This window comes from Balaenoptera physalus (genome assembly GCF_965194825.1).
Source record: "Balaenoptera physalus genome assembly, chromosome: 11".
NCBI lineage: Eukaryota > Metazoa > Chordata > Mammalia > Artiodactyla > Balaenopteridae > Balaenoptera > Balaenoptera physalus.
Genome location: NC_138896.1, coordinates 22,301,706 through 22,325,902, shown reverse-complemented (window position 1 = coordinate 22,325,902; position 24,197 = coordinate 22,301,706). Strand labels below are relative to the sequence as shown.

Here is a 24,197-nt window from a genome sequence, read left to right as displayed (position 1 = left end):
AGAATGGCAAGAGAGAATGGAAGGGGGCAAAGGTATAATGCAGTGAGGAAAGAGATCAACAGCAATGGGAAATTTGAGAGAGCAAAGGTCAGATCAGACTCTGTGTTTGCCTCTTATAATCCTCCTGAAGTGCAAAAGCATTAGGGTTAAGCCTGGGAAGAAGGCGGAGGAATGTTTTCAAACATATTAAAGTTCACTACAAATACCACACTGATCTGTTGCTCTATATCTCTGCCAAAGACAGAACAAGAGAAAATGGGCTTAAGCTGCAATGAATAAAATGATCTCAAGGTCTTTTCTACTTCTCGATCAACATATCGAAAATTTAACAATGTGTCTGACCCTAAGAATCAATCACATTTGAGCACTAAGAGACTGGCAAAAATAAAGTACTCAATAGTTTTCATTTTAAATCTAGTGTTCCATGACAGGTGAGAATGAAATACTATATACACACAAATAACAGTCACTATAAATCATATTTTTGACTTTAAAAAAAGGCTTCAATGGCACCCAACTTTTTAATGATAAAGTCCAAACCTCCTGGTTTGAATTTAAACACCCCATAAAATGGCCCCAACTGACCTTCCCATTCCCCCCACCCACTCTTTCCCCTAAACAAACCCCACCCTCCTGTCATGCTGGTTGACTTATTACCCCATTGAAAATACTAGCAGGAGAGGAGGGAATGCAGGTAGCCTGGGAAATTGATCTTCAGTTCATTTGGTCGCAGGTATCCTGGAGAAATGTGCTTGGGTTATGACTAGTAGGCAGGGAGGCCCTTAGCCAGAGTCTCTAGAATATTTGGGAGGGCCTAAGAGGGTATAAAAAGCCCTTGAGAATGACAGGGTGTGCTTCCTAAAGGACCACAGAGCATCCTGATTACACACACCACAGCAGTGGCGCATCGCACGGGGACCTAGAGAACCGAAGAAGCCCCCCCTCCGCCCAGTAGATGCTGCTGGAGTCCAGTTCTGTGAGCCAGCTCATGCTCACAAAAGAATCCTATATCCTATGACCGCTGCTATCTTTCTGTCAATTACCATCACCATTCTGACAAATACCTCCATTCTTCATTACCCCTCCCCCTCCACAGTCAAAATGCGATGAAACTGATTTCAGCAGATGCATGTTCATCATCTCACAGGTAGATGGGAATGCTCACCCTATGCCTGCTCCACTGCAAATCCTCTCATCTATCAAGGCTCAATGCAGGCTCATGCCTCCAGGAAAGCTTTCCCAACCCCAGGGCCGTAAGGCTCCCTACCACCTCTAAACTTCTTCACGTAAAACATTTGGGCTTCATGTCATGGTGGTTTTTAATAAGCAAAGAAATAAGAACTATCAGTCAAGTAAGTAAAGAAATATCAAGTTCTATTTATGCTCCAATGGGTAAATATCACAAGTAATCTGAGCGTCATACATTTTCTTTTATCTCCCTTGAATGTTCTCATATCATTTATTATATGAACCATTTATTCTGTACTTAATATCAAAATATCAATATTCACAGATCACCAATGTGGTGACTGTAAACCAATGTGGTAAATCATGAAGTTGTGTGCATCATTTTGTACGCCTTTTCCAGGGAAGAGAGTTAATCCTTTTCAATAAATTCTGGGGGAAAATGATAGCATCCCTCACCACAAAGGTTAAAAAACATTGCACTACGGAGTTCTGAGGTCTCCTTTTTGAACGATCTGTATGCTTCTGTGTGTTCTCAAGCCATCTGCAAACTGCAGGCCGCAGACTTTGCCTTCTTTGCATGGCCTATCCTACTGCACACAGCTGAAATGTAACCAGTAGCTGGGATGGATACGGAAAGTGAGAGAGCCGTGCACACAGGAGGGTACACTCCAAGTGCAGGAAGGAGAGAACCTGTTTAAACCTAAAGCTGTATGTAAATTACTGAAAGATTAGAGGCAGGGAGGCTACTGAAGAAAATGTTACCATGGGAAAAAGACAAATTTATGGAAAGCTACCAAGTAAATATTTAAAATATTCACAAATGTAGAATTAGAAATGTGGAATAGAGATATATAGTAAAGAGAGAATCTTGGTCAGAAGGTCATGTGACTTAACTCTGCCTCTGTTGACCCTGGTCAAGTCACTTAAACTCTGAGTTTTGGTTTTCCTAACTATTAAGGGTGTTGAATGAGATCTTAGACTTCTAACATTTTACAATTCCAAATGTTTTTAAAAGTTTGCTTAGGTATAGGGCTAACAAAAAAACAAACAAACAAACAAAAAACCCACAGATAAACAAGCTTTTACTTAGAAGGCCATGCACCTGCCAGCGGCCTGCTCCCAGTGTCCTTACTAAACTCACCCTCCGGCACTCACCACTCACTTCTTGGGCGACCTCTTGGTGGGGCTCTGGGGGCTCACACTTCAAGGTGGTTACCCCAGGCAGTAGTTGGGGCCTCTGACACTCCAAAGAGGTTCCTTGATATTCTGTCACCGGTAGGTGCATGTCCTGTCCCTGACTGTAGACAGAAACCTGGGGACAAAAGGTTCACTTTGAAAAGGCATCCTGGGGTGGGAGGGAGACGCAAGAGAGAGGAGATGTGGGGATATATGTATATGTATAGCTGATTCACTTTGTTATACAGCAGCAACTAACCCAACATTGAAAAGCAATTATACTCCAATAAAGATGTTAAAAAAGAAAAGAAAAGAAAAGGCATCCTGGTGGGAACTGGGCTGAACAACAGTTAGGGATATCCTCAAGGGAACACCAGACAAGCCCCATTTAATCCTTAAGCAGCAGCAAGTAAGACAGAGTAGCAAGACAGAGACATTCACTCATTTGGCAAATATGGACTGAATGCCTACTAAAAGCCAGGCTCTGTTCTACATGCTGGGGATATAGTGGCAAAGAAGAGACACAAGACAGGCAAAGATCCCTGCCTAGAAAAACAAAACAAAAACCCAGATGGATGCTTAACTAGTGGGTGGAAGTTCAATGAGAAATAGGGTATGTACACTGTCTCAAAATGCTTCCCACAAATTTCTTATTAATTACAAAGGGGAAAATGGTAACTTTATAGTAGAGAAATCTGACAGATACCACCTTAACCTCATCAGTAATGGGACAATCCATCACCATGTGTCTCCTGATGTGATGCACTGAGGAGACCACAATGTCACTTCCGTGGTATTCTAGCCAAAATGCACAACCTGGGTCTCATCATGAGAAAATACAAGGCAAACCCAAATTGAGGGGCATTCCAAAAAATAACTGGTCTGTACTCTTCAAAAATGTCATTGTTATGACAAAGGAAGACTGAACAACCTTTCCTGATCTAAGAAGACTGAAGAGACGGCAACTAAATGTAATGTGTGATGCTGGACTGTATCCTGGATTGGGGCAAAATTGTCATAAAGAATACTACTGGGTTATCATGGATGTATCTAAACAAGTACTACTGTTGAGGTGATAGTATCATAAAAATTTTAATTTCCCAAAACTTGATAATATGTATTCTGGTTATACAAGAGACTATCTTTCTTCTTCAGAAATACACACTGAAGTGTTTAGAGATAAAGGGGTATGGTATCCCCAACTAACTCCAATCTCAAATGGTTCAAGAAAAAAAATGTGTGAGCCTGTGTGTATGTGTGTGTGTGTGTGTACACACATATATGTACGTATACAGAGAGTGAGAGAGGGAGCAAGTGCTCACACACGAGAGGGGCACATCCTGTAACAAATGTTAACAACTGGTGAATCTGGGTGAAGAGTACACAGTAGTTCTCTGTACTACTCTCCCAAAACTTCTATAAATTGTAAATTACTTCAAAGTAAAAAGTTAAAACTTAACAGACAAATGTTCACCATTACTTCTCCCAGGCCACCACGCACATTCTCTTCCCACCTGCTGTCCTGAGTCTCCTGTGTCTTTCTCTAGATTCTCCAGCACTGTCACTGCATCCTCCCCGCTCTCCAGAGGATACGCCTGCACCCAGGCCTGGAGCTCCTCAGGCAGGATGGTCAGGAACTGCTCCAGCACCAGCAGCTCCAGGATCCGCTCCTTGGTGTGGGTCTCCGGCCGCAGCCATTGATGGCAAAGTTCTTGGAGCTGGGCCAGAGCCTCCCGGGGCCCAGTTACCTCCTGGTAGCAGAACCGCCGGAAGCGCAGGCGGCAAAGCTCCAGAGTGTGGGAGCTGCTCTCCTGTGAGCTGCACATCTGCTCCCATGTGGGATCTTCCTCCTTCACTTTCACAAGGCTGTCTCCATTCTCAGGAGCGGGGCCTGGCAAAGCTTCATCCATGTTGACCTTAAAGGCTAGAAAAAGGTTCACTTAGCTGAGGTCTATGCTCCAGAAATGTTTTTCCAAATGTACATCTGAAGCATAAGAATTGATCAGTAACATAAAAATTATAAGAGCTTCAAAACTCTATGTAACATACTCATATTTTTGTCCCCACTCTAAGTGATGCTCAAAAACTGAGCCTGCTTGCCAATATCAGTGAAATTAATCAGAAGTCTACCTTGAATCCTAAGGGAGTTGAGCCCAGAGGTAAGGGATGTAAGGTAGGGATACCAGGGAAGAAGGGTTAACAATAAGAATGCTTGAGCAGCTTATACTTTAGATGGAGGGAAGGGATAATTTGATCCATGGAGGAGCCAGACGGCTGCCTTTATGGACAGATTAATATACTCTTAAAGTTCATCTATCTCTGCATATTTCTCACAGAATACTCCACCTTAAATGTAGGTGAGGTAGACTGTTTCCAAAGCCTCCATCCCCTAAAACCTGTTATGATGAGATTTTGTCACTTTTCTCATCATGAGGTAGAGTCTACTTTTCCTTCCCTTGAGTCTGTGCTGACCTGTGACTTGTTTTAACCAATAGAATATGGCAGAAATGACAATGTAAGAGGAAGTGCTCTTGTAGTGCCAGACACACAGCCATGAGACTTCCATGCTGTGAGAAAGCCCAAGCTAGCCATGCAGAGGTCACGTGCAAGAGAACCACGGAGCCCCAGCTGGAGCCCAGCTGGGCCTAGTCCCCAGCTGACTGACCAGCAGCCACATGAGTAACTCCAGTAATACTGCCCAGTCAATCCATGGAATCATAAGAATAAGCTGAGGTTGTTTTAAGCCACTAAGTTTGGGGCTTTATTTTTTTATGTAACACTAGATAACAAACAGTAGAAATACTTCAACTTCTGTTTCTCTTCTCACCCGTTCCTTTTGTGATATCAGTTAATCAAAATTCAATATGTCTCTATTCTAAGAACACTTAAATCTCTGTCTGGCTCTGACTTGCCTTTCATATTCCAAACTTACATCTTGGGCCTCTCCTGCACTGTAATTTCAACACATCCCAAACTGAAATCAGAGTCCCCTCAAAGCTGCACTCACTCTGTATTTTTCAGTCTCTATTGGCATCACCACCACCTTCCATGCATTCAGGCTCAAAACCAGCTTACATATATATAATCACCCTGAGTCCAGTCAGTTCTTCCTCCACAACGCCTCTTGCAGCCATTCCTTCCTTTTTACTCCTGCTTTACGATTTGCATTCGCTATTACAATCATTTTCTGTGTGGTATTCCTGCCGCACCACACACTCCATCATCACTGGATCGAAATTTCCTAAAGCACAATTCGAAACATATTCGACACACCTGTCCCACCAAAAAGCGGGTTTCAACTGCTCCTTGTTGAACTAAATTCAAACTCCCCAGGATCTGATCTTAACTGAGTTTGACTTGTGTGTTTGTCACTCGATAAACATTTATCGAGCATGTCATTTTCCAAGCATAACGCTAACCCCATAATAAAAGACATAGACCCTACCTCCAAGAAAGCCATCGTCTTCCCAAATGCCTCGTATCACTGCCAGCTGATACTCAGATTTGTTCCACCAACCTTGTACTTTATGGCCACGACCAGTCTTCTAACGGTATATTCCCAAGGCCCCGTGCAAATGCCACCCCCAAACCTAATGTACAGTCTTCTGTCCTCTGAGCCACTCAGGTGGAGGGTGTTCCCATGGAAAAGTGAGCTCAAACCTGCCTCACCAACCCGTTTCCCTCTCCAACCCGCATTACAGATCACACCCCGCATCACCACCACCACCACCCCTGCCCCTTGAGGACAGGGGTTTACCTTTGCATGACCTCAGCGAGCCTGGGCTTACCTGGTATTCAACAAATACTGGCGGACGTCTTGCCGGAGGCACGTAGATGTACTGGGATGTTGGTAGCCGGGACCTGCGGCGGGCCCAGAACGCATCTTACTGAGATTGTCCCCCCAGCTCCTAGCGCTTGGCATATAGCGGGCACTCGGCGAGTGTCTAATTGCTCGTTAACGGACCAAAAGTTCAAGGAACATGCACAACGAAGACGTGGCCGACCCACTGAAAAGCCCCACCGGAGGGCGGAGGCCCGGCTCTCCACAGTCGGGAAGAGCCAGCCGCCTGTCCCCGCAGGGCCCGGGCGTGTGCCGCTTCCTGCCGTCGGGACTCGGGGTCAGACTTCCCCTCCCGCCGTGCGGCAGCCTAACCTCAGCCCGGCCGGCTCCATGCCTCTCTAGGAATGCGGCCGCATGTCTCACTGGTACGCCTGGCGGACCCCCGCAGCCACCGCCCGCCCTGCTCAGTTGCTGAGTCCCCACCAGGCCATGGGGACGTTCCCAGCCTGCCCCTCATTTCTGCAATCATTTCAATTAAAAAACAACTAGATGATGAAGACAAAAGTGAGTTTCTGTCTCTAGAGTCCTCACAGGCTGCTGGGGGAACAGATGAATAAAGATTACAATACAGCAAGCAGCACAAATTTTAAAAGCTTAAATATACAGATCATATATGTACAGTTAAAACACAAGTTGCATAGAAACTATAAAATGAAAAGTATCCCACTCCCCAGAGTTAACCATTGTTAATATTTTGTGTATATCTTCCCAGGACGCTAACAGCCACATAGTAGCACTCATTAAACATCTGTTTAATAAGTATGTATTTTAAACCACCTCTGGCATCACAATATAATTTTGCACCTTATCTTTTTCAGTTAAGAAAGCTTGGAGATCTTTCCATACCACTTTATCTTTTAACAGCTAACTAGTATTCCATTGTACGGGTTAATTTACTTAACTATTCCTACTATATTTTTTCTTTGTTAAGTAGAGAACACCATTTAATATCTTTACATGGTTTTATGAGTATATTTCTAGATAAAAATACTACACACACTGAAATTTATTTGTCAAAGGGCATGTGCATTTAAATTTTGATATACAGCTCCCTTATTTAATTTTTAAGGGCACTGCTGTTTAAGAGTAAAAGGAGAATCTAATAGAATAATTCAGCCAAGGTGAACACAGCGGTTCAAAATCAGAATTAACATGTTACTTACCAACCAATTAACATGTGAAAAGACTTTCAATTTTGACAGTAAAACTATTCTTTAAAAACTCTTTAAAAAGCAGACCCAGGGACTTCCCTGGTGGCGCAGTGGTTAAGAATCTGCCTGCCAATGCAGGGGACCCGTTAGATCCCACATGCCGCGAAGCAACTAAGCCCGTGCTCCACAACTGCTGAGCCTGCGCTCTAGAGCCTGTGAGCCGCAACTACTGAGCCCACGTGCCACAACTACTGAAGCCCGTGTGCCTAGAGCCCATGCTCCGCAACCAGAGAAGCCACCGCAATGAGAAGCCTGCGCACCACAAGGGCAACGAAGATTAGCCCCCGCTCGCCACAACTAGAGAAAGCCCACGCGCAGCAACAAAGACCAACGCAGCCAAAAATTAATTAATTAATTAAAAAAAAAAACAAAAAACGCAGACCCAAACAGAAATGGCTGATCAGTAGAAGATACTGCTGCAATACAGTTAATCTTCCTGGACTTCTGCTCTCTGAAAAGATTTTTAACCGCCTTTTAGGGTGTCTAGGATGTCTTACATTGCAAGCAAAACCCCAATCAAGATCTGTTATAACATTTGCCCTTTGTTCAATGTTTCTATAATTTTCAGGAATAAATAAGGAAAACACATTATTTAAATATATCTGTATCCAAAATTTTGCCCAGGTGGTTATGGATCTGCCCCAGGGTACAGATGAGAACACCATTTCCTTTGGAACTGTAAGGAAGAATTAGGTTAAGGTGTCAATGAACTTAGATTGCTTCTAATACCTATACTATGGAATCATCATGAAAAGAGAAAGCCAAAATAAATTTTCCAGATATTTAAGGTATATATCAATTCTTCATACTTTGAATCTTTTAATTATCTTTGCTTTTTAATGAAAATAATAAAGATATTCCATGTTCTTTCCTTAAACTGAACAGAATCAAATAGATTTAAACTACGACATGGAGCTAAATGTTTAGGTACTAACCTCAGCACACCCCTTAAAACTCTTGGAAAGATCCGTTATCAACTTAATTTTACTCATAAAGGCAGAATAAAGACACATACCTTTATGGTTTCCTAAGCAATGGAATATGACTGACTTTCCATAAAATTCTTTAATTTCTCAAAAAATTACAGCTGCTTCTCCTGCTGATTTGGTCCTCCTCCAGAGAATGGTATTAACTGTTGCTTCTGGTCAGCTTGCACCCACTCAGATCCGAGTGGGAAGTGGGTCAAAGACTCCTAAGTGCCAGGCACCTCCCTGGTGGCGCAGTGGTTAAGAATCTGCCTGTCAATGCAGGGGACCCGGGTTTGATCCCTGGTCCAGGAAGATCCCACATGCCATGGAGCAACTAAGCCCACGCCTAGAGCCCGTGTTCCGCAGCAAGAGAAGCCACCACAATGAGAAGCCCACCACCGCAACAAAGAATAGCCCCCTCTCCTCAACTAGAGAAAGCCCGCACGCAGCAATGGAAGACCCGACACAGCCAAAAATAAAAATAAATAAATATATCTATATAAAAGACCCCTAAGTGCCCATTTCAGCCTTCATTCTCTCCTTTACTCTTAGTGACAGAAGCCTGATTTTCAGCTGGGCATTCTGCAACCCAGAATAAGACACACTTTCCAGCTTCCCTTTTCTAAGATTTGGCCTATGATACACCCACTGAAGTGATTTATGGGAAGGCTGCTTAAAGGGAGCTGACTGACCAGGAGGAGTCTCTTTTGTCCTTCTGCGTTTTGTCCACATTTTGCATGTGATGGCTGGAGCTTCAGCAGCCATCAAGGATCATATGATGACCTTAAGGAATGATGGCATGAAAGGCAGAGGCTGGGTTCCCTAGTGATGTCATGAAACCACCTTACCAGTGCTGGACTGCTGTCTCTGGCCTTTTCTATTTAAGAGAAAAACGAACTTTTATTACATCATTCCCACTTTTTTTGGTTGTTTTTAAACTATATGCAGCTCAACAAAAACCTCAGCAAAACATGAGGGCTCACCAGTCTTCCCACTCACGTGACAGACTGAGAAGTACCCCAAGCAGCTACCACCAATCAGCAAGTGATGTTTATCATCCTGGTGATATATTCAGAAGTGGACTTCCCTAAGCTTAATATTCTTCATAATTACCATGACATTTTGGTATTCACATGAAGATCATGATCTCTTCCAAGCTGATTTTCTGATTTAACTTTCAAAATTCCAGAACAAGCAGCATTTTAAAATTCTGTCCTCAGTATTAAAGGAAAAAAAGTCCAATTTCTTTCCCCATTTATTGAAGTTTCTATGCAGCAGCCACTATACTGACACTGGAGTTATGAAGTAAAATAGTTTATACTTGGATTAATTCAGCCCAGTTCATTCAAATGGCTTATGAAATCTCTTCCATAGTCTAAATAAAACCTTACTTTCTAACTTGAATCAATAGGTATCATGGCAGGCATGGGGCTGCGAAATGGTAAAATTAGATCATCTTTGCTTTCCAAAATGCTGATTGGGGGTGGGGAAGGAGGGGATAATGCTAGGGGCAGGCAGCATAGTAAAACCAGTGGGCGAAAATGTTCACCATTAACCTGTGCTTTAAGATACCTTTGAGTGTGATATATTTCCAAACATCATTGGTTTTATTGTATAGGAGTCTGTTGCTGTAGCATATGTAAAAATATCAACCTGCTCTTGTTCTGTTTAAGCCTGTAAATCTGTGGACACTTGATTCATTGCTGACTTAAAGCCCTCACTCAATCATGAGGCTCTCTACTACTTGGAGATACATAGCTATGCATTTAGCATGCTAAAGGCTCTGAGAAGTCCTGCAGTAAAGAATGCTATTTACCTTTGATCCCCCAGGATCTAGGGTCAAATTACTGTGGCCCAAAGCTGACTACAAGGAAAATGAAGGAAAGAGAGAGGAGGCAGATAGCCTCCAACTTGGTGCCCAAGAGTTCTCTGCCAGAGTTGGCTAGAGTGACTTTTCCTAAAGTGCCACCTTGCTTGTTAATGTACTGTCTCTGATGGTCCATAAGGAGAGGACACCTCATCAAGCCAGTTTGTCTTTGTGGTGATATCTCTGATGTTGAAAAAGACCTGACCTCTGCCTGAAGGCTTCTCCACATTCATTACACTCGTACGGTTTCTCCTCGTTGTGGATTCTCACGTGCTGAGTAAGGTGTGAGTTTAGTCGGAAGGCTTTCTGGCATACAGTACACTTGAAAGGTTTTTCTCCAGTGTGAATCCTGTGGTGTCGAATAAGGTCTGAGGTCAAACTGAAGGCTTTCCCACACTCGTTACACTGATGGCTTTTGGAGTGGCTGTGGATTCTCTGATGGTGGGTGAGGAGCAGGGCCTGACTAAAGGTTTTCCCACACTCCTTGCACTCACAGGGCTCCTCCTGACTGTGAATTCTCTGGTGTCGATTAAGGTGAGAGCTGCGCCGAAAGTTCTTTCCACAATGGATACACAGGTAAGGTTTCTCTCCAGTATGGATTCTGAGATGTTCCAAAAGGCCTGCATTCTGGCTAAAGACTTTTCCACACTCCTTGCACTGATAAGGCTTCTCGCCAAGATGGATTTTCTGATGTCTGACAAGGTGTGAACTTCTCTGAAAGGTTTTCCCACACTCATGACACTGATGACCTTTCTCTCCAGAGTGGATTTTCTGATGTCCAGTAAGACTAGAACTCTGACACACTTCAGATTCACAGAGCTTTTCTCCCGTGTGTGAACCTTCATGCTTAATCAGGTCTGAGTGCTGGATGAACCCCTTCCCACATTCTGAGCATTTATAGTCAGTCTTCTCCTTGGCCTTGGCCTGCTGCCTATCCAAGTTAGAGTCCTCATAATGAGCCTCTTTGGGTTCAGGTATTTTCCCAGATGATTCCACTCCTCCACAGGAGTCTGTGTCTACAACCACCTTCCCGTTCTCAATCCTTGTCTCCTCACCTGAAACATTAAATATATACCACCAGTTACTTGTTTTTTGGTGCTTAGGGAAAGGAATCTACAATTAGGAGGAAAAAAAATTGAATCAAGCCATGTGTGCAAAGTGGAAATGTTGTGGGTGCTGGTATTTGCATAGAACATACATGGAATGATACATAAGAAACTGTTTAACGGTGGCTGCCTTTGGGGGATTATGGTGAGAGGCAACTTATTTTAAATGGTTTGACGTTTATCATGTGATACGCACATCTATACATACATACAGACACACAGAAGTTAGCAAGCAAGCAAACTGTCATAAAGGGCATGGCTGTATGTTCTTGATAATGGCCTCATGTGGAAAATTAGAAAGCTAGGTCAACTGAGTACCCCAGGGCCAATAAGAAAGGGCTAGCACCAGAAATGAAGAAATAAACTGGAAATGCAGACGTGGTGCCAATTTTATCATGATTAACTGTGTAATCTTAGGTAATTCCTCGGGGCTCAGTGTCCTCACCAATAAATCAAAAACACTGGGCCACAAGGCCCTGAGGGTAACATGAAGTCCACAAAAATGTCTTAGCCTTTCCTGATCTCCTTGGACAGCAGTACAGTAACTGCTCTCCTGTGTGGTTCAATGGAGCTATTATATCTCAGTGCTGTAATAATTTGCTTATATGTCTGGAACATAAGACATATAAGCAAATTATAACAATGTGTGCTGAATAAAACCTTAGCTCAGACACACAGGGAAGAGGGTGAGAGGGAACAGTAGATAGGATAAGTCTTTTACGTCCCGGAGCCTGAAAGGGGAGGCAAAGTCACAATGAGAGAGTAAAAGGGGAGATGGATGGAGAAAATAGAAGAGGGAACATCTAAGCAGCCCTCATAACAAGCAAATGAGGGTTACCCCGTGTAAGCAAGATAAAGGCAGCAGATCATTTAAAGAGTGAGAGTAGATGAGAAAGTGAAGGGTGTGGGAAGGAGACATCAGGGAAAGAAAAGCACATGTGGGAGAGGGAAGATTAAAAACATGTACTGTGTGTAAAGGCCTTTTCAAGAGGATGAAGTAGCCTCCATGGGGGAGGGAGTGAGAGTTAAGGGATGAGAACAAGAGAGGTTCTTTTCCAGTGATTTTATAATGACATACACAACTAAAAGGGGAGGCAGGGGCCTCCAAAACTGAAAAACAACCTGAACTCGAATATAAAATAACAGGGCTTCCCTAGTGGTGCAGTGGTTAAGAATCCGCCTGTCAATGCAGGGGACACAGGTTCGAGCCCTGGTCTGGGAAGATCCCACTTGCCACGGAGCAACTAAGCCCGTGCACCACTACTACTGAGCCTGCGCTCTAGAGCCCACGAGCCACAACTACTGAGTCTGCACGCCACAACTACTGAAGCCCGCACACCTAGAGCCCGTGCTCCGCAACAAGAGAAGCCACCGCAATGAGAAGCCCACGCACCGCAACAAAGAGTAGCCCCCACTCGCCACAACTAGAGAAAGCCCGTGCACAGCAACGAAGACCCAATGCAGCCAAAAGTAAATAAATAAATAAATAAATAAATAAAAGAAGAATATAAAATAACATTTTCAACAGATCTAGAGGGTAAGGAACAGTTTCAAGAATCTACTATTGCTAAATCTACTTTTCATACTTAAAGTAAACACCCATCACTGATTACACAGCATAAATTCATTTCTGCAAGGCTGTTTAGAAAAGGTAGGCCTCTTTCAGCGACTTTACTCAGAAAGCTTCCAGAAGAAGAGGACTTTTGAAGCAGACTCAGAAATTGAGCAGGGGGAGTAGGTAGTAGGTAAAAGAAGCCTTTAGAATTGAAATCAGCCATTCATCAAATAGACATTTACTGAAGGTCTACTCTAGTCCAGGGACAGTAGCAGACTCAGGAAACAAAACAAAGCCCCTGCCCTTTTGGTCTGGTGGGAGAAAAAGAGAAGTAAACCAGCCACTCTAATATAATATGATCAGTTCCGTGGTAGGAGAAAACTTGGAGCTCTAGCAGCAGAGGTGGGGAAACTGATCCAGACTTGGAGAAATTAGGGAAGGACAAAGAAAGTGATATCTAAGCTAGGTCCTGAAGGATGAGTAGGAATTAGCCAGGAAGAGTGAGGAAAAAGTATTCTAGACAGAAGAGGAGCAAATGGGAAATGGAATGCAACTCAGCATGAGCGGAACACACAGTGTGAGCAGGTGGGACAAAGTGTGATTAATTGTCCCAATGTGTCTGGGACTGAGGGGTTTCCCAGCACATGCAACAGCTGGAGCTAAAAGTCTCAAGCAAATCGGAGCAAGTTGGTGACGTTAGTGGACATGGGGCTGCAAGGTCTGCAAATGCCAGAACATGCCGTGTGAGGCCTTTGTTAAAGGTTATTGGGAGTCACTGGAAGTGGTGGGTTGGTTTTTATTTTTTACTTTTTATTATGGAATTTTTCAAACATCAAAAAAAAAAGTTGAAAGAATAACATTACTTAGCTCACTGAAGGGCTTTAACGAGGAGAGCAACATTAATGAATGTGTTTAAATGACAGAGAATGAACAGGAGGTAATTTAACTTCAGTGGAAGCACTAAAATGACAGACAGTAAAACAAAAAGAGAAGCAGGGCTTGTATCAGACTGGAAAGAGGAGAAAATGAAAGGGATAGAAATTAGAAAGAGAAATTCAGAGTCAAAGAAAATATGGTAGAGCAAAAAAAAAAATAATTCAGGCAACATTTAGAAGTAAAAGACAGTAGTCATTTACAATAATTTGAATGTGGTAAGAAGAAATGAGTAATGAATCATGTGGCTGGAATTCTTTGCCTTGGGTAAGAAACTAGCACTCCTTTTTTAATTCACCCCTACAGTAATGGGGAGAAGAGGAAGGTGAAGATCTACACAGGAGAAGCATTCAGTTTTAACTGAACAAAAACAACCCCCAAACTAGAAACATCCAAAAACAGAAACAAGGATTAGGGAAAAAGGAAATGTCTGGGGTGATGGAAACTTTTATATCTTGATTGTGGTGATCATTAGACAACTACAATTATTTCATGTTTGTGAAAAGTCATTGGCCTGTACACTTACAAAGAGTGAATTTTACTGCGTGTAATTTATACCTCAGTAAACCTGACTCAAAACAAGAACAACAAGATGCAAAATGCCAAGGGTGCTAAGCAGGGCCTCAGGTAGCGGGCACCACGAAGCCCACCACATCTCACATGCAGGAAGATGCAGTCTACTTCTTACCCTTCTGTCTCTTGGGCTTGGGAATTGCACCCTCAGGCTGGACCTGCTGCTTCGGCACTGCTTTCAGAAGGGCCGTCTCCTCCACAAGCATTTTCTGTTTCTTTGCCTGGTTTGGGTCCTAGGGATGATTAGGTACACGTGGGTTTAGGAGGAAACTGCTGTTCAGAAAAACACTTCAATGTTAGAAAAGAGAGCGAAGAGAAACGACAGAAGGGCAAAGAAAAGAGGCTGGAGAACCTGGAGCACATTCAGTTTCCTCCCAGCAGAGACAGGTAAGGCTCAGGTAAGACCTTCAACAATGAACAGCCAGACTGAAACGAAACTGAACCAAAGCTTAGCGATTCTCCCACTGGTGAGCTCATGGCCACTGCTCTGGCCAGAGGTCTCAATTCCTGCTTTCCTGCAAAAGAGCACATCTGACCCTTACCACCTGTTGTTCTGTTCCTCCCAGTTTTGGCTGCAAATGCTCCAGTACAACAACCACATCTTCCCCACTCTCTGGGTGATGCTCCCGCACCCGGGCCTGCAGCTCCTCGGGCAGGATGGTCAGGAACTGCTCCAGCACCAGCAGCTCCAGGATCTGCTCCTTGGTGTGGGCCTCGGGCTGCAGCCACTGTCGGCAAAGTTCCCGGAGCCGGCTCAGCGCTTCTCGAGGTCCTGTGGTCTCTTCATAGCGCAACTGCCTGAACTGTTTGCACAATGGCTCCTGCCCGAGGCCTGCGCCGTTTCCTTGCAGCTTGACCCCCTGTTCCCGAGTAGAGTGGTGACCCTCCTTCACTAAGTGAAGTCCCTCCTTCTTCAGATTCAGAGGAGCCGGGGAAGGAGTGGTTACCAATGCTGTCGCCATCCCCAGCTTCAGACTGCTCTCGCTGTTCTGGAGAACTTTCTTTTGACTGCCTCCTCAGGGATACCCCTGAAAATGTAATAACAAGAATCACAGAAACAGTAATAGTATAGTAATAATAATGATAATAACAACAATAGCAATACCCCTTTGTTGGGTTTATACATTTCCAATAATTACTATCCATTTTTTTTTTCCTCTCTGAAACAACCATACAAAATGAGAAGACTCTGTTTTACAGAAGACTGCCAGCTAACATAGCAGGAATAACAGATTTGAAAAAAATCACCGTTTTGTAGCCCTTGAGGAAATAACTGTTTCAATCAAGAACCACAAATGGGTGAAATCATTGGGTGAAAGGAGTAGGGGAAAAGGACAATCTCATAGTCTCAGAGAATCACCACACTGATTGCTTATGAATTACAAGGGGAAGGATGGAGCTATCTGGCAGTCACAAACTTAATCAAATAAAACCTAGTAACACCAACAGCAAGACAACTGACCTTGTGCCTTATCACTTATGTAGCATTTTTACTAAAAGTGTTTAACATGAATCTAACAATGAGGAAACTTTCAGATAAATCCAGAATGTCCAGAATGCAGCTTCTCTACAAGAGGCAGGTACTCTTCCAAGCAATCAATTTCGTGAAAATAAAAAGAAGGTGTGGGGAAGGTATTTTTCTAGATTAAAGAGATACAGCAAAATGCAATGTGTGAAATTTGCTCTTGAGTTAAAAAAAAAAGATACAAATATGTTTTGAAGAATTCAGAAATCTGAATATGAATAATATATATACGCAAACTATGGCCCAGCAGACCAAATAGAGCCCAAAGGCTGTTTTCGTACATAAATCTTTACTGGAATACAGCCAAACCCATTTGTTTAGATAGTGTTTACATCTGCTTTCACAATACACTGGCAGGACTGAGTACTTGAACAATGGCGCACTGACCCCTGTGTAGTCAAAAATCCGTGTACTACTTACTATTTCTGCCTCAAACACAAAGGAACTGGTAGATGACCAAGGGTAGGAAGCTGAAACAGCTTGGATAGGATCAGGATTCAAATTCTAGTTCTTTTGACTCCACATATTGTGATCTCTAATCAAACACAAACTTTTCCCCACACTTAAAGGTCTGTAAAATGAAAACACAGGTATTGATACTATTGATATATTTATTGAAAAAATCCGCACATAAGTGGACCTATGCAGTTCAAACCTTTCTGTTCAAGGGTCAACTGTAGTTGCCATAGAGATCGTATCACCTGCAAAGCTCAAAACATTTACTATCTGGCCCTTTACAGAAAAAGTGTGTAGATCTTAAGAGTTTTCTCAGGTGGTCACGTAAGAGAATATCCTTATTCTCAGGAGATGGTACTAAAACTTATTTTCAAATGTTTTGGGGAGGGGGGATTACGGGGGGCGGTAAGTGGAGCGAGAGAGAGAACACAAATGTAGCAGGAAGTTCACAGCTGCTGCTATATGAGGGGTATATCGTATTAATTGTACTACTCTTTCAAATTTTCGGTAGATTTGAAAATTCTCCAAATGTTGAGAGGAGAAAAAAGACACAAAATGAGTAAAACTGCTTGTAGGTTCATTAATTAAAGCCAGTATCAGAATTAACTAAAAGAATATACGGATATTCATAACTCATCTCATTTACAGATTGTCTACAATGTGCCAGACTCTCTTAGTTGCTGAGATACAGAGATAAAAGAACTCCTTGGCCTTTACAACTCTCTGTTCCGTAAGAAATCTCAAGTGAATCAGCAGGTCAGAAAAGGCTTTCTGAAGCCCCCTGCCCTCACCCCGGCCCTTTGCAGGTCTTCGAGACTAAGCATCTAGGCAGCGCACTCGTGGCGAGAATCACGAGCAGGAGGCAGCAAGGATAGGTCCAGGAAAACGAAGAAATAGAGCAGCCTGTGCAGAATGGAGAGGTAGACCGCCCTTTGGGAGGGGGCGAAGGCCACCAGCCAGCAGGAAATAATAGACAGGGACAGGCTCGTCGACTTGCCCCTAATTTCCGATGGGCCATACCCAAGAGGCAGGTCAGCGATGGGATGGGTGGAGATAGAGATGATATGGAAATGTTCATGGAGGAGATGAGAGAAATCAGGAGAAAACTTAGGGAGCTGCAGTTGAGGAACTGTCTGTGTATCCTTATGGGGGAGCTCTCTAATCACCATGACCATCATGATGAATTCTGCCTTATGCCTTGACTCCTGCCATTTTCCACGAGATTAATACTGTGATTCCCACTGTCATTCTTTTCCTTGCATTTTCCTGATATGCCTTTACTGATCCATTTGCTGTGAACCTTATGTAATTTCCATGTGTCAGGTGGGTTCTGTGTTACCAGCTTCTCATTGGAGGTTGCCTTGGCACCCAATCTAAGTTTCTGTCAACAGTAGAGTTTCACCCATTTGCATGGAAAAATGTAAAGCTAATAAAGCAATTAAATAGCAAAAAAAAAAAAAAAAAGGAAAGAAAGAAAAGGCTTTCTGGAGGTGAGTCCTTCTGACTCTTACAAGACAAGTGAAAGTTAGGCTAGAAAATCGGGAAAGGGTTTTTCAGACAGAGAAAAGTCTGAGCACAGAACTGTTGGAAAACCTCACATCTTCAGGGTAGTTGTTAGTTATGGCTGGGAAAAGGCTAAGTGGGGCTGGAACCCTGGGAAACACCGACATGTAAGGAAGAGAAGTAAGAAGGAACAACTGCAGAGGTAGGAAAACAAGGATAGTAGTATGTAGAAGGCCAAGGGGATCTGTTTCTGTAAGTGTGGAGTGATGGAAAGAGCCTGGGCCTCAGACAGGCCTGGGTTCTAGTCTAGCTCTGTCACTTACACTGTTTACTCATTTGTAAAATGAAGGTAATACCTAATTCACAGAGATGTTTTGAGGTAAATGAGATAATAATTGTAAAGAATAGTAACTAAATAGTGGTACAGCTCTTTTAGAATTTGTTTAGCAGGTTTTCTGGTCCGCACTGGAACATCCCCCCACCCCCAGAAAAAGAATAGCAACTGACTGATTTATAATTGGAATTATAAAGAGGCAGTGTTCAAGAGTGAAATGTTTTAGGAAGGTGCGTTCACCTACGAACTGACATATGCACTTAATTAAAAAACAAAGAGGTCATTGTGACCTCTGTGAAGGCAATTCTGGTCATGGGATAGGGAGGACAGTCACCTTGCCACAGGAGAATGAGAAAATGGCAAGAGTAAGCAAAAATTACTTTCAAAAAATAGGACATTGAAAGGAAGGAGAGAACTAGGACATAAGATAGGAGGGGGTAATGTAGAGGACAGGTATGTCTGTAAGTGCAATTACTATCTTTATGCTGATGACTTCCTTATTTTTCAGCCCAGATACCTCAAGAGTGCCAGATCTATATTTCCTTCTGGCTATCTGGTTTCTGGATACCTTACAAAAGCCTTTCAAACCCAACATGTCAAAAATGAACTCAGAGAATTCCACCATCGTCCTTTGAAACAGGCTCTTGGTATGTGGAGAGTGAGCATTCTTGATTTTGATGACTCTTGAGTGACTCTAGAAATCAGTGAATAGCGTCTGCCAACTGCTGGCACACACTTCTGAACCAACATGCGTGAGGCTCACTCAGTTAGTGGCTGCGGCCAGTTAGGTTCCAAAGTCAGCTAGCTGTTATATATTCCTGGATGTGTATTAGAGTAGCACTCCCAGCTGATATTTTTCTCTGTCAAAAATGGACTCATAATTCAAAAAGCCAATCCTGCTGCAGTTGACCCCTGAACAACACAAGTTTGAACTGCGCAGGTCCACTTATACTGATACACGGATTTTTTTTTTTTTTTTTTAATAAATAGGCTGAATCTGCAGTTGGCTGAATCTGCGATGCGGCCTTGTGAATACAAAGGACTGACTGTAAAGTTATACTCAGATTTTCGACTGCACTGGGGGTAGGAGCCCTTAACTCCGGCATTGTTCAAGGGGCAACGGAACTCTTAATGAAAGTGAAAAAAAAGCCTGCGAAAGTAATGATTCTTAGACAGAAAATAAAAATGGTTAATTTTATGTGACAACTTGACTGGGCCACCGAGTACCCAGATATTTGGCCAAACATTACTCTCGTGTTTCTGTGAGGGTGTTTTTGGATGAGATTAACATTTAAATGACTCGACTGAGTAAAGTAGATCGCTCTCATTAATGTGAGTGGGCTTCATCCAATCAGCTGAAGGCCAGAATAGAAAAAAAAAAAAAAGGCTGACTTTCCCCAAGTAAGAGAGAATTCTCCCTGACTGATAGCCTTCAAACTGGGACCGGCTTTTTTCCTGCCTTCCTACAGTCTGTTCTCATCATGAGTTCCCAGCTGTAGATGCTTTAAAACATGTCAGATGTTTTTCCTTTGCTTAAAATTTTCCGACAACTCTTCACGCCAAGAAATGACCAAATTTCTTACACAATACAATGCCCACTTTTTCTACAGGCCTCCTCCCACCCCCCAATCTTTCTGATATCATCTTCTACACACTTCCCCCTTGTTCACTGCGCTCCAACCACTCTGGTCTCCCTGCCATTCCTCGAATATGTTAAGCAAGCTCCCGCTTTAGGGCCTTTGAACTTGCTGTTCCCCCCTGCTTAGAAAATTCGTACCCCCAAAGGCCACACAGATCTTTTAACATCCCTCAGGTTTCTGCTCAAATGTTACCTTCTAAGGCTTACATTTAATAGGTATTTAAAATTGAGCTCAGTGGATGAAAAATATGCAGCAGAAGGTTGTGCCCCAATAACTAGATCCACAGCATCATTCCCCTCCTAGGGCCCAGGATTGACACCTCTCGCCCGCCCCCGCCCCAAGTCCACACGGCCCCTCTGTCGGGTAAGGCTTCCCTGCACTCCCACCCTCAGGGAATCAGCTAATCCCCAGCCCACGGGCTGCAGTTCCTCCCCAAGCTGGGGCACAGTCACCACTCACCGCTCCAACAACCGGCAGGAAGGGCCAAACACTCTCAAGCCCCGTCTTAGCTCTTCGCTGATCTCCGGCTCTCGCTCCGCGGCTCACTCTAGCGTCGCTCTAGGACTGCGGGAGGACCGCGGCTCGATGGCCTTCTGCTCCCGCCTCGCAGGAGGAGGCCAAGCTCCCAATGGTTGGCTGAACGTTCTCCAAGTCCCGCGGCTGAGAGGGGCGTCCCGGTGTGCGCTTACGGTTTTTTCATTTTTTAAGCCGAAATTTATTTTATTCATGTAAAAAACAGGCCAGCTCACTTTACTGTTATCACAAACAGCTGGCATTCCACTTTGCTTACTCACGTAATTAAAACACGGACACATATATTACCATTTCTCCCCAATTTAAAAAGTCATCAAATACAGTGGAAAAAATAAACGTCAAAGTATTTTGAAGTTTAAATTGAACAATGAACGTATATTTAGATTGAAGGGTTTAAGGTAATAAAAAATTAAGAATTGTTACAAAACGCAAGTTCGTGAGCTGGACGCACAGTGAGGCCAAACAAACCAAAACGTCGGAGTCTGGAACAGAGAAAGGTTTATTGCAGGACCAAGCAAAGAGAACGCGTGGTCAGTGCTCAAAACACCTCCAACTCCCCAAAGGTTTTCAGCAAAGCATTTTTTTAAAAGCCAGGTGACGGTGATCAAGCTCCTGCGCACTTCTCTGATTGGTTGGTGTTGCGGTAACAGGGCGGTTAACATTATCAGTTCTTAGGAGCCTGTAGGTCTGGGGGCTCATGATCATCAAGTAGTTAATTTCTTCCATTTGGTGGTAATTTTAGCATCTGTAAAACAACTCAGGAAGAATGCATCAGATACTATTATCTATGTATCTATACTTCAGAGAGGAGCTACAGCAGAGGATATGGGGGAGGTGTCTGTCCTGGGAAGGCCCCATAGTGTCCTGCTCAGTTACAGTCTGTCTATTACTATGGGAGAGAATAATCAACAATTATTCTCTGCAATGTATGGGGGTGAGGGGGTGGTGCAGGGGATCATATCACTACAAAAATAGATTATGCAGAAGAAAACAAATATTCCCTCTCTTGTCCACCTCATCACAAACTGTATTTTTACAGTCTGTGAACAAAATAAACCCTTTAAAACACCTGAACAAACTTTGGTTTAATCATTGATAATTTTGAAACAAATATCATACTAACCATGGTTTTATGACATAATTCATATTGTTTCAAGCCTGAAATTATCATAACAGGAAAGAAAAAAAATTCTATCATCAGGAGAGTTATCTTCTCCTTGAGGGTCAGAGCTCGAAAATATCTTTTAAAAGTTAAAGTAAAATATATTTACTTAAAAACTTTTCCTTAGTCTAACAAATCCAGTCAATGCAAATATTTTATTAATTAGAAGTTAATATTCTGTCCTGAAGAAAAAACATATATCTGATTTTTCAAATTTATAAAGAAAGGCTTTCCCCCCAAAAAATTATGCAAAGAGTAAACATAAATTTTAATTTTAAAAGGAAGTAAATGTATTCTAATTCATTTACCCCCTTTCAAACTCCCTACCATGGCTGGCTTCTTAAATATCACTCATATTATCAAGGCTGAGATTAATGGCATTGCGTTGTTTATCCCATGAAAATAAATACACTTAATGTAACAGCTTGACAAACAAGAGTTTTTCAACAAAAATTCAAGGTGTGCATTTTTATGTAGTCTGTTTGTATCTTTTGGAAGGGGTAGAGGTAGATAAGGTGAGAACAAATCAAAATGCAATTTTTACCAGGACAGAGCTACATTTCACTAATAATACAAGTCAATTTTCGAACTTGAGATTTTCATTTTCCAGGATTATCCTCATTTTTGTAAACAAAACAGTTGTCTATATGTTTCCATCAGGTCCATTCATAGGATATTTAAAATAAAAGCTTCCTTTTCTATATGATCAGAGGCACTACTGCATTACAGCCATGAGTTACAAGTATCCCAGTAGAATGTAAAATTCTTTGATGGCAGGGATCAAGCCTAACTTGCTCTTTGGTTTATCCCTAATATCTGTTACAGTGCCTAGCACATAGAAAGCACTTATAAATACCTTCCATTTGATTTAATAATTCCACTTCTAGATGGCCATTTTTAGATGACCCAAAGGACTTTTGACCCAATAATTAATTCTATTTCTAGATGAGTATGCTACAGATAATACTCTCATACATCCACAAAGATTTTCACTGCAAGTATTGTATAATAGCAAAATACAGAAAACATCTTAAACATTGGATAAAACATGGTTCTTTCATACAATAGAATATTATAAAGTCATTAAAAAGAATGAGATAGATTTACATGCATTGATATAAAATATCTCCAATATATATTGTTTAGTGAAAAAAGCAAGGTATAGATCCATCTGTATAGTGTGGTATGGTTTGTTTCTAAAAATGGAAATATACATATGTAACAAGGTGGCTTTCACCCAACTCTCTTTGGGGAAAATCTCAAGCTAGTGTGGTCCAGTGTCAATCAAGTCACATATTGGGGTAAAAGTGCCCTTCTACATCACTCTGCCCTGCCAGATTCTAGAACTGCACTCCTTCACCTTCAGCTCTGTGGGGTTACCAGGGTCATGAGCCTTGAAAAGGGGCTTATCCAAATTAGTTTGGTTAGCGCTGAAGTCTCAGAGTTCAGGAAGATGTCACTGGATGACAACAAAAGCCTTACACAGAACATCAGTGGAGCTCACTCTAAAAGTCTTTTCCAGCATTGGTGCTAGCCAGCCTCTCAATGCTAACTCTCTTGTCCACCTGGTCCCTCCTGATCTGATCTCCTTTTCATGAGCTCCTCCTTTATTCTCATTTTGTTCTTTCTCCTCCTAGTCTAGCTTGTGCCTAATCTACTCTTTGGAATACTCAAGCACTCTGGATCGTTATCTTTTTTATGTCTATTTTTATGGATAAATCCTATCACCCCTTCAATCAGGTACTCGGCTTCTAAGTCAAAGCCAAGATTTTCTTCAAGAAAACTTTGGCTTTCAGCACTTGTACTCTCTATTCTATATTTAAAAAAAAAATCATTCAAGACTGTAGTGGGCATTTGTTGGTTGCCTACCCCACCCTCTTCCCAACATTACTCTGATTTTCACTCAGGTATCCATTCCTTGCCCATGTAGCCCATTAGGGTGACAAAATCTGCAGATTCAGGAGTAGGCCATTCTATTTCCCTTGCAACAATTCCTTTTCTGAGGAAGGGCATGTGACCTAAGCTAATCTAATTAGGCTGCATCTCAGTATACTTGTTTGGAATGCCAGGACAAAAATGTTCTCTCTTCATAGGTGGACCAGGAAAATATATAACCAAACTCAGGAGCTTTGGCAGCCTTTTCGTTATTTAAGGGAAACCAGCCTGAAGAGGAAAATGAGCCAATAAACCTCTACTTTTTAACTCAGTGTTAAATGGAAACCAGAAGTATACACTCAATTGAATCCTTTGTTCTTTCTGGGGTTCTTCTGGTTCTCCCTGGGGTAAATGAACGGCTCCATGAGGCAATGAAGCCCTCAAAGAGAGAAAAGTCAGAGCAACAGGGAAAAAAACAAAAACAAAAAACCCCTTCAGGTTAATAGATTCAATCTTCAGCCTGCAACATACATGCTTGTATATACACGGAACTTATGGACAGATATAGAAGATTCCAAAAAGAAATTTCTTTGGGGAGAAGGATCAGGGGCTGGGGTAAAAGACTTACATTTTACTGACTTTCCTCCTGTAGTGTTCGAATATTTTAAAAAACGTGCACATTTTACTTTTAAAATTAAAAATAAAAAATAAATTACTACAGAGATCTCAAAAAGCAGTTTTTTCTTGAGG

The 24,197-nt window shown here is 42.4% G+C and overlaps 2 protein-coding genes and 1 pseudogene across 8 annotated transcripts in view; 1 reads left to right on the top strand and 2 right to left on the bottom strand.

The window, feature by feature from the left end:
• The window catches only part of LOC309638887 (piggyBac transposable element-derived protein 1-like), a 17,339-nt gene extending 6,969 nt beyond the window's left edge, over positions 1 to 10,370 (bottom strand). The window contains exons 1-3 of one of the 5 annotated variants that reach the window (XM_082415334.1): positions 5,440 to 10,370; positions 3,879 to 4,288; positions 2,344 to 2,500 (exon numbers count right to left, since the gene is read on the bottom strand). In XM_082415334.1, coding sequence (XP_082271460.1) covers positions 2,344 to 2,500; positions 3,879 to 4,274 — 553 coding nt within the window. In that variant the 5' untranslated portion in view covers positions 4,275 to 4,288; positions 5,440 to 10,370. Of the gene's footprint in view, positions 1 to 2,329; positions 2,501 to 3,878; positions 4,289 to 5,439 lie in introns of all 5 variants that reach the window. The other 4 variants (XM_082415333.1, XM_082415332.1, XM_082415335.1 and 1 more) reach the window with 4 other exon arrangements.
• ZSCAN26 (zinc finger and SCAN domain containing 26) lies at positions 6,957 to 24,197 on the bottom strand. Of its 2 annotated transcripts, XM_082415406.1 has the most exons (5): positions 20,336 to 24,197; positions 16,364 to 16,514; positions 14,961 to 15,446; positions 14,534 to 14,651; positions 6,957 to 11,306 (listed from the first exon to the last, which is right to left on the bottom strand). In XM_082415406.1, the coding sequence occupies exons 3-5, from the start codon at positions 15,378 to 15,380 to the stop codon at positions 10,405 to 10,407; spliced, it is 1,440 nt and encodes a 479-aa protein (XP_082271532.1). In that variant the 5' UTR covers positions 15,381 to 15,446; positions 16,364 to 16,514; positions 20,336 to 24,197; the 3' UTR covers positions 6,957 to 10,404. The 2 variants fall into 2 exon arrangements, with proteins under 2 accessions (XP_082271532.1, XP_082271531.1); XM_082415405.1 differs by lacking the exon at positions 16,364 to 16,514.
• LOC309638163 (protein BEX3 pseudogene) lies at positions 15,939 to 17,877 on the top strand (annotated as a pseudogene). The gene is made up of 2 exons: positions 15,939 to 15,998; positions 17,275 to 17,877. The product of its transcript is annotated as a protein BEX3 pseudogene (transcript).

Bases quoted from the DNA above. Each gene is read 5' to 3' on its own strand.
- ZSCAN26 (XM_082415406.1), bottom strand. From the start codon at position 15,380: ATGGCGACAGCATTGGTAACCACTCCTTCCCCGGCTCCTCTGAATCTG. The intron at 14,652-14,960 runs GTAAGGGTCAGA...AATCATCCCTAG, and splicing joins GAGGAACAGAACAACAGGTG to GACCCAAACCAGGCAAAGAA. The intron at 11,307-14,533 runs GTAAGAAGTAGA...TTAATGTTTCAG, and splicing joins CAAGCCCAAGAGACAGAAGG to GTGAGGAGACAAGGATTGAG.